Source organism: Meles meles, chromosome 15, assembly GCF_922984935.1.
Source record: "Meles meles chromosome 15, mMelMel3.1 paternal haplotype, whole genome shotgun sequence".
NCBI lineage: Eukaryota > Metazoa > Chordata > Mammalia > Carnivora > Mustelidae > Meles > Meles meles.
Window position 1 is genome coordinate 55282748 of NC_060080.1, and position 9950 is coordinate 55292697.

A 9950-nucleotide genomic window follows, 5' to 3' on the forward strand; every position below is an offset into this window, starting at 1 on the left:
GAAAAATAAAATTCTTTCCTCACATCAACTGCTTCTAAAAAGCCTACGTACCACTCTGTATTAAGGATTCAGAGTGATTTTGTAAGCTGATTGTTTTAATTACACTCCATAGACAAGAAACGATTATAAATTTATAAAAAGTTATAAATTTATAAATAAATTCATATAGGATTGTTTAAACAAGTTTCTCAATAGAATTATAAACTAAGTAAATCTTTTTATTTAAAACGAAGTGACAAATTATAATTAAAGTGTAAGTACAATAATGATAATAAATTCAGATAGGGGAATTATCCTCAAGTTGCTGCATGTGAATATTATCAGACCTTTCTGTTGATGCTTCTGGCTGAGAACAGAAGCAGCGATGGAGGCTTAACGTGACTGAAAAATTCTTCGTGTGGTTTCTTATAAGCATGTGCAGAGGGCAAGGGCTTTTTCTCTAGAGTCCAAAGACAAAAGGTCTCTGATTTGAAATCAGAATCGATCTGCTGCTCTGCTAGCCACAGCTCGGATATTGCCATAAACCTTTGATGGAGGATTTCCTGCAGAGGAAAAGAAACACATCTATACAAATATACTCACATAAATAGAAGACACATGATAGGCGGTCTACAACTAAAGAGCACATTTTCCAGTGGATTGCTCTTAAATCAACAAAAGAACCATAAATCATACCCAAATACTCTCCAAAAATATTTTACATCCTAAGAGGCAAAGGCACTGACTTATCTAGATATTTCAAAAAAGAAGCTAGTCAGTCAGATCTGGGCACTGATGGAAAATCCCATTTAGAGCAAACTACTACAATCCTGTAACTGGTACCAGAAGTTACTGACTTTGCTGCACAGTTTGAAAAACAGGACTGGGGCCTCTGGGTGGCTGTCGGTTGAATGTCTGATTCTTGGTTTTGGCTCAGGTCATGACCCCAGAGCCGTCAGATCGAGCCCTGCCTTGGGGGTCTGCCCTCAGTGCAGAGTCTGCTTAAGATTCTCTCCCCCTCCTTCCAGTTGCTCATGCTAGCTCACCCTCAAATAAAATTACAAAAACAAAAACAAGACGAAGTGCATTAATTAAGCTGACTGATGGTGATGAGCAGCTCTTTTTTCATCGAAGCCTAAAACATACTGCCTGCTATCCTGGAATGGCTTTTCACTGCACCTCAGGGGAACGCAGCCAAGATTTAAGCACTATAACCCAATAAACTTCTTTCTCTAGCAGACTGATGAAATCTAAGCAAAAATATTCCTTTTTTCTTTAGGTCCACATTTGCCAACCTCTAAGAGTTTCTACTTCTTTAACATTATACTTAATTTGAGCTGATGTGCAAACATGGTTTGAGTTCTAAATTCCCTATTATTATTATAATTATACATTATTATTACCCAGGATGAGGTTGCAAATGGCAGTTCTTGCCATCTTGATGTTTTGGAAAGAGCCAAGGATGTGAACTTTCCTGGAAGAGAATGTGAGACAAGTTAGCAACAAAAGCATTTCCTTAACTAAATCCCATGATCCAGAAACTCTGGAAAATCACAATACAGGTTCTTAAATAAAAATGGTGGTGATGGTAGCACAACTCTTAAATACACTAAAAATAATTTTGAAGGGGAATTCTATGGTATATATATTATAGCCCAATAAAAAATTACAAAAAACAATTTTAAGAAATGAATTTTTTAAGGTAATCTTGGCTAATAACAGCTACCACCAAGTGGGTTGTTTTTATGTGCTAGGGCTTTATGTGTTCCCATTTAATCCTCATATGAGTTTTATTAAGGTAGGTGGTCTTCTCATTTTATAAATGAGGAAAGAATTTACAAGTAAAAAAAACACACACACCTGCCCATGATTACACAGTGGCAGAGCTGGTATTAAGTACCCAGAAATGGAAGTAACATTGCACTTAATTAAAGCATCTGGATTTCAACTGCAAAGCTTTCTCAAGGTTATCTAAATTTCTTCACTACTCAGGATCATCCAGACCCTACTAAGGGAAATTCTTGGCTGACTGACTCAAGATGGATAATACAGTGTTTTGTCTTTTTGAGCCCATCTTCCAAAATGTCAGTAACTGACACCAAAACTCTCAGTGGGAATATCACAGAACACTGGGTCATCCAGACAGGCTCAGGCATGTTGAAATGGGGGCAAAACTGACACAGTCTGTTCAAGATGCTCTAGATTTTCTTCCCCACTCTGTGTACAATCAGGCAACCACCCCTTGTAACTGGCAAAATTATGGGAGGGGGATGCGTGGTGTTGCTCCATGGGCAAGGCAAAAGACCTGGTGTCTCGACCAGGTCCAGGTCCAGCTGAAGTAGGAATGCCATGTTGAAAACAGGCAACAGGAAGCAAATATCTGCACACTGGATGTTGAGACCTCCAACTATCTTCCTTAACCAGACTTCAAAGTCTGGCAGCAAAGAGCCTAGAGAATGCTTCTCTCCGGGAACCTGATCTGCTCAATAAAAAAGTCCAAAAGAGAAGCGGCCTGGGTGGCTCAGTCTGTTAAGCCTCTGCCTTTGGCTCGGTCATGATCCCCGGGTTCTGGGATCGAGCCCCACCTCTGGCTCTCCGCTCAGCAGGGAGTCTGCTCCTCATTCTCCCTCTATACTCTTCTTCTCTCTCTCAAATAAAGAAAATCTTAAAAAAAAAAAACAAAACAAAAACTAAAAGATGTATCAGAAACAGCAATTACAGAAAAGTGGCAGTTACCCTAAGGGAAGCCTACGGTCAGCTGGCTCCAGACCCCAGGAGCTCAGGGCTTCTGGTCTGCTCTTTACTGCCTCCCTCTTGTGCATGTGTGCACACACACGGAGGATCTCCAGAATCTGATGGAAGCATCTACTACAAAATACAGGCTACAACCAGCAAGGTGAAGAAAGAGAAATGGAGACCAGGGGGAAAAAGAATGAAACAGCAAAAACAAAATCAGATCAGTAAGGTCAGAAAAGCTATTTTCATGCACCCATGAGTCCAGGGTACGATATTAAGAATAGAGTTACAGAAAGGAATTCCAGATAGGAAGGGGGAAAGAAAAGCGAGACCAAAGTAATTCAAGAAAATTTCTGAAAATTGTAGAAAATGAGTGTCTAGTTTGAAAGAGTCCAGTAAGATGAATAAAAATAGACCCACGGCAACACATAGCACTATGAAATTTCAGAACACACTGGATGAAGAGAATACAACTGCCAGATAGGACGCTCGAAGAATCAGGTATAAAAATGGCGTTGGACCTCTCAACAGCAACACTGAAAGCCTGGATATAGCAATGTCTTCAAAATTCTCAATGGATGTGATTTATAGAACAGAACTGTATAGTCGGCCAGGAGAGAGGACACCTTTGGAACTAGAAGTTCTCAAAAAATGTTAGCTAAGCTAGCTCGTGGACTATATACGGCACCAAAATGAGGAGTACTCAGGGGTGGCAGGGTGTGCAACCTGAACGAAGGGAGTCAAACTTCCAGTTAGAAAAGAAGTCCTGGGGATATAAGGTACAGCGTGTCAATCTAGTCAATACAGCGTGTCAATCTAGTCAATAACACAGTGCTACATGATAGAAAGTTGCCAAGAGTAAATCTTAAAAGTTTCATACACAAAATAACAAATTTATAACTGTGGTAAAGGGTGTTAACCACACCTACTGTGGTGCTCATTTTGCAATGCATAAAATTTCAAATTAAAAAAGAAAAATAAACAAGAGAACCTTAGGAATACACAGGAAAGAGAACCCAACAACCAAGGGATTCACATAGCGGAAGGGCACAGGTGAAAGGAGAACCAAGGACACCAACTGGGCGCCAGGCAGAGAGGGTAGCAGTGCTTCTGAGGAAGCAGGCTCCAGGAGAGGCTGCTCAAACGTTTGCTGCACCCAGATACACCGCGCGGAGATATGACGATGTACAGCTTTTTACTCAACTGTACTGGTAATTTGAAAGCACAAACGTAAGAATTTTTTCACGTGAAAACAAAGTGGTAAGGGCAGACAGAATGATCACAGAATCACGGTCATCACCCGGGCCGGCTGCTGACACACCAAGCATGGACCCCATGCACAGGTAACGCTGAACACCGGTCTCACAAAACCCACGGCATATGGGGAGCTCAGGGACGCATGAGCAACGTGGCTGTCAGAAGGGCTGAGTACATGGGGTAGAAGTTGGGGGAGAGATGAAAAAAAGCTAAATTTTCATCTTTCATGGTAGAAGGTCAATGATGAAAAAAAGAAAGCTGGTATATAAACACGGTATTTGAAAACCTGGAGATAAATAGTTTTTAAAAATTACCTGGAAGAGGTGAAATTAGTTCCTCTGAGGAAGAGGAAATAGAGGTAGAAATTTGGGGCTTGCTCAAGTATGTGTGTGTCTAACTTTGATAAAAACTCTTGACAATGGTGCAGGAAAGATGAGGAACAGTGAGCACGATTGAAGTGTGAGCAGTTTTGCTGCCCAAACCACCAAAGTGATGGGCGCGGCTGGGATGGTACGGAGGTCTCGGGACACACAGGCAACACTATTTCCCATTTGAAGCACTGAATACATTGGGAATAGCTTTTAGTTTTTTATCTTGCTCACATCATACTGTATTTTACCACCAGGTTACCAGCAACTCATCAAAAACACCACCCATGGGTGCATACCCGTAGTCCACATAATAGTTATACCATAATTAGTAAGTGGATGAATGTGTGGATTTCCAATTAGCCTATTTATACTGAACACTCAAGACACTATACTCAAGTTCAAGTTGTATGTAATTCAGTTTGGGGAAAAAAACCCGAAAGATACAAAAGTAATTCAGTAATAGCCAACATTATTCATAATAACCCCAACTGAAAACAGCCCAAACGTCCATCAAACCTGAATGGATAAACAAAATGCAATACCTTACAAGAGTACTTGGCAATAAAGAGAAATTACTGACATACCCAGCGAAATGGAGAAACTCAAAACAGCATGCTAATTAAAAAAAGCCATACCCCAAAGGCTGCATACTGTGTTTTTCCATTTATATAAATTCCTAGAAAAGGTAAAACCATGACAGAAAGATCAGTGATTGCCTGGGACTGAGGTGGGATCAAAGGACTATAGATTTGGGCAAAACTCACTGAACAGGATACTAAATACGGTAGTGTTTTTTGTATGTAAATCATACTGCAGTAAAGCTGTTAAAAAAAAACCAGTTCAGGGGCGCCTGGGTGGCTCAGTGGGTTAAGCCGCTGCCTTCGGCTCAGGTCATGATCTCAGGGTCCTGGGATCGAGCCCCACATCGATCTCTCTGCTCAGCAGGAAGCCTGCTTCCCCCTCTCTCTCTACTTGCCTCTCTATCTACTTGTGATCTCTCTCTATATATCAAATAAATAAAATATTAAAAAAAAACAAAAACAAACAGTTCGACTAGTAAATTTTATGTTAACACATCAATATACTTAGAACTTTTTTTTTTCAAAGATTTTATTTAAGAGAAAGAGAACAGAGAGATCACAATTAGAGAGGCAGACAGAGAGAGGGAAGCAGGCTGATACTTAGAATTTGATACATCATAGTATCTATAATTTGATTAGCACATCAGCTGTATTTTTTGATTTTTAAGTTAGCAAAGGTTTTTAGGGCTACGTATGATACTTCCAAATGTAGTATGCATTTCAAAGTATTTTAAAATGTCTAGTGCAAAGCAAGTTTTCCTCATGGCCCCTTCAGGCTCCCCTCACAAAGATAAAAATTCTAATAAACCTGTCTTCCAGTAACCGGGCATCAACATGGTATCATTGTTATCCCTTGAGTGTAAAACAGTCTAAAATTTAGGTTCTAAAAAATGGTGAGCCCGCGTTTACAGCCAAGTTAGTATGATTTTAAATATAATTATTTCTGTGCTTAGCCGCAGACACGTCCCTCCTCTTGTCAGTCACCTGCTTTGTCCCCCAACTTCATGGCACTATCTAATCTCCATACCATCTGCCAGCAACCCCAACCTGCCCCACAGCAGCTTCAACCCCCACGAGGGCTAATCCCAGCTTGACTTCCTGCACCCTTACTTTAAACCTGTATCATCTTCTTTCTGTTCACACAGAGCTGCTCCCTGGTTTCTCACCCAACGTGCAATACTCATTGTCCTTTTAGGAAAGGCCTTTATATATAGTTTTAAAATATGTATAAAACTATACACATATATTTCTTTCTTGAAAAGAAAAGTCACAATGGCATTAAAAAACCCCATTCCTTGCTGTCTCCTATTGGTTTAGGAGTCCCCTCGGATAGTACTTAAATCTTCACCTGTCATGTAACTTCTTTTAATAGTAATTCTAAACATTTCCATTAATTTTTTTTTTTTTTAAGATTTATTTGAGAGAGAGAGAGAGAGAATGAGCATGAAGTGGGGGGAGGGGCAGAGGGAGAAGCAGGCTCCCGGCTGAGCAGGGAACCCAGACTGAAGGCGAACCCAACCGAAGGTGGGTTCCCAGCCCAAGGGAACCCAGCCAAAGGCAGACACTTAACCGACTGAGCCACCATGTGCCCCTTTATTGTTCTTTATTGCTAACCGAGAAAAACTAGAATTCCCAAGATTTCCTCAGATAACTTCATCTGCTTTCGAAGTAACTATGTATTTCATTCAGAACCATATATTGACAAAGAGTCAGTAGCAATATTATGCATAAAATACAAACTATGATTTCTTGAAACAAGCAAAAGGTCAAATATAAATTAGGACAGCAATTTTCCCAAGATCAGATACTTACACATCAGCCAAAACTATCCGTGTCCGTGTCACGTTCTCTATGGTGAATTTGGTTTTTCCTCCTTTGCCAGCGATTCTTCCTATTGCCCTTGACAGGTGGTCTCCCTTTAGGGGTTTCACTAAATGAGAGATCAAAGCCTCAGAAGACATGCAATGCCAGGATACCACCTGCTCCGTAATGAACTTTAATCACTACCCAAATTTCCCTACTAAAAGATACAAAAAATATGTATTTTTAAAACCTGCTAATACAGGTCAACTGATGCTATTAGAAAGCTAAGAGTCCCCTGCAATACAAAGTCGGCAATACAACAGTTAACAGGAGAAGACCACCTTATACTCACCATCTGTAATTTCAAAAGACTCTAGGAAGAGATCATCCAACCTAATGAGGGCAAGTGCGTCCTACAACATAAATATAAATGCTGTGAAACCCTTCCATTTAGATAGCTGAGAATAACTATTAAGTTAAAATTCACCAGACCTAGAAAACTCAATTTTTTAAAAAAGCCCAAATCCACTGAAACATTCGTATTACGTGTGTACGTGTGTGTGTTTTAAGAGATTTTATTTATTTGACACAGAGAGCGCACACAAGTAGGGGGAGTAGCAGACAGAGGGAGAGGGGAAGCAAGCTCCTCACAGAGTGGGGAGACCAGTGCGGGGCTCAATCCCAGGATCCTGGGATCATGACCTGAGCTGAAGGCAACACTTAACCAACTGGGCCCCCCAGGTGCTCCTCATATTAAGTGTTTTTAAGCACCTCTTTTAGATGTCAGGAAATCACTTACCTCCACCTGAAACCCAAGAATAAAGGCTTTCACAAAATCAGCTGCTTTTGTCAGCGCACTAACATCCTTGGTTTCCTTACAAGTCTGTTTAAAAAAAAGGGGGGGCACATATTATGACTGGAGATGAAAATATTCTAGTACAACACTAGGAGTGATCATCAGCTTATAATCGTCATCATATGCTGATGTTTCCCCAAAGCACCAACTCCAGGACTAACTACCACGAATGGTTTAAGCAGTGATCTTGTCCTTAAAGGCTTTACTAGATAACTGCAGAAATAGCGGCTATTCATGAAACCCCAGCCACTAAAAGTGACAGGCACCGCAAAGGTGCTTCACACACAACAGCTTCTGAAAGTTAGGTAATACGAAAAGTTCTATATTTGAGAAAACTGAAGTACTGAAATGTGAAAAAGGCAGAATTCTGAAACAGGTCTGGTTCCAAAATTATCAATTCCATTCTTCCACAAAGACTCCAATTTAGTTGAGGAAACCACATACTTGACAAATTTCTAACTACACAAGGTTGTATAATGCATGTATAAAACTAGTTCCCAGTTCCAATCTTGTATGTGAACTTGGGAAAGTCCCATAGGTCTCCAGGTCTTAAGTTTTCTCATTTGTAAAATAAAAAGGTCAGAGTGGGGGGATCCTTTCAGGACTAACAAGACTCACCTGTTAGTGAATGATTTTGATGACTCTGACTAACCTACTCCTTTGACTCAGTTTCCTCACATCTAAACAGTGGGGATATGACTATTTCACAGGCCTGTCTGAAAGATTAAAATGACGTGGGGCATGCCAAAGCACCACTGTGTGCCTGGCATCCTGCAGTCCCAACAGGATGGAATCCAAATTGATTAGTGAGTGGAATCCAAATTGATGCCTCTGCGAGTCGTAAGACAGCCAAGCATAATAAGAGTGTAGGCTCCGCAGAAATGACTAAAACACACAGCAATCCTAGAGAAGAAAGCACTTAAGCCAGACTCCAAGGGATGCCTGGAATTGAGGCTGGAAAAAGTATGGAGTAGAGGGCTTTCTTCAAACAGCAAAGTCCCCCACAGGTGTGGACATAAAAACGTTCAAAGAGTTGGTCAGGTGAACTTGGGACTTAGATCCCTACTTAAAAGGCAAGTTCAGGGACACCTGGGTGGCTCAGTTAAGTGGCTGCCTTCAACTCAGATCATGATTGCAGGGTCCAGGGATCCAGCCCCATATCTGGCTCACTGCTCTGCTAGGAGCATCATAAAATACACGCACAGGCATAACCAAAATTTTGGTTATGACCTTTTGTCCACTCTATGAATTCAACTAGTATTTGTGCTGAAGCAAATTTTGAAGACATTCAAGAAGTTCCAACTGACTATGCTACTTGAGAAAACTGTATAACGACCACGTAACAAAATAAGTCCCATTAAGGAACTTCTATTCACGTCTTTTCACCCCTGTAGGAAAGAGAAACCCTAATATATTGGGAAATGTTTGACATTCTCCTTACCCTAATTTCTACATTCCTCGACTTCAAGTTAAACCGTATCTGAAGTCCCAAATGTTCTACAATAGGAGTAAATATCTTCATCCAGTTCTCTTTTAATGGCGTGTATCTGTTAGCTGGGACAGGAATTTTCCTTGTTTCTTCTTTCCCACTCTACAATAAAAGAACACACAAGTCGGGAGATGTATCGAGGGATGGAGGTGGAGCTGTAAACTGACAGTTCTTCCACAAGAAGCTTTAACTGAAAAACTGAACTTCGTGCAAGAGAGTCACTTCTTTAAGGACGTCAGTAAAGAACAGTCCCCGCACTTTCAACATCCCCCAGGGACCACCGACTTGGCCCACCTTTGGCTCCGGTCCCTTTCCCGTCCCACGGTCCCCGCTAGTACCAGGAATCCATCCCCGGCGAGAGGAGGGAAAACGGGCCTCTTCGCGGGCCGGGCCTCCTCCGTGTCCATGCGGCCAGCATCCCCGCCGTCCCCCTCGGCGGACAGCTGCTCAACCTGCCGTTTCTTCGCCCGCCGGCCACCCTTGCGGGTGACTTGGGTGAAGCCGTCCTCCGCCCCGGCGCCCTGCGCCTCCATCTCCGTTTCCATGGCTGGTTATCTCCAGCTCCGACATGTGCTTCCGCCTCGAACGCGTGTGCCGCCGCACCGCGCAGGCGCGCCACGCAGGGTCCAGCGTCCGCCAACCAGCCCCAGGCCCCCGCCCCGTTTCCTAAGAAGTCCCACGCCGGGGACCTGAAGCAGGGTTTTGTGCGTTTGCTGCGGTAGGAAGGAGAGGACATCCTAAAATATGCCTGATTTCTATGTTGCGCCTCTGGCTCCGCCACTCACAGCCGAAGCAATTGCCATCCCAATATGTATATGCGGGAATGGCAGTAGGTAAAGACGATGAGTAAGTTTGTGCTGTCAGTGAAGAACTATCGG

At 42.0% G+C, this 9950-nt stretch overlaps 1 protein-coding gene across 1 annotated transcript; it reads right to left on the reverse strand.

The window, feature by feature from the left end:
- Positions 1-34: 34 nt before the first annotated feature.
- PNO1 (partner of NOB1 homolog) lies at positions 35-9696 on the reverse strand. The gene is made up of 7 exons (XM_045978627.1): positions 9411-9696; positions 9025-9174; positions 7527-7610; positions 7080-7140; positions 6737-6854; positions 1383-1453; positions 35-542 (listed from the first exon to the last, which is right to left on the reverse strand). The coding sequence occupies exons 1-7, from the start codon at positions 9615-9617 to the stop codon at positions 475-477; spliced, it is 759 nt and encodes a 252-aa protein (XP_045834583.1). The 5' UTR covers positions 9618-9696; the 3' UTR covers positions 35-474.
- Between the last annotated feature and the right edge of the window lie 254 nt (positions 9697-9950).

What these genes read in the sequence shown, in the direction of transcription:
- PNO1 (XM_045978627.1), bottom strand. Translation starts at nt 9,617, where the DNA reads ATGGAAACGGAGATGGAGGCGCAGGGCGCCGGGGCGGAGGACGGCTTC. An exon ending in GTCTTTTGAAATTACAGATG is followed by an intron (nt 6,855 to 7,079) that starts GTGAGTATAAGG and finishes TCTCTCATTTAG; the next exon opens with TGAAACCCCTAAAGGGAGAC. An exon ending in CGGATAGTTTTGGCTGATGT is followed by an intron (nt 1,454 to 6,736) that starts GTAAGTATCTGA and finishes ATTCTCTTCCAG; the next exon opens with GAAAGTTCACATCCTTGGCT.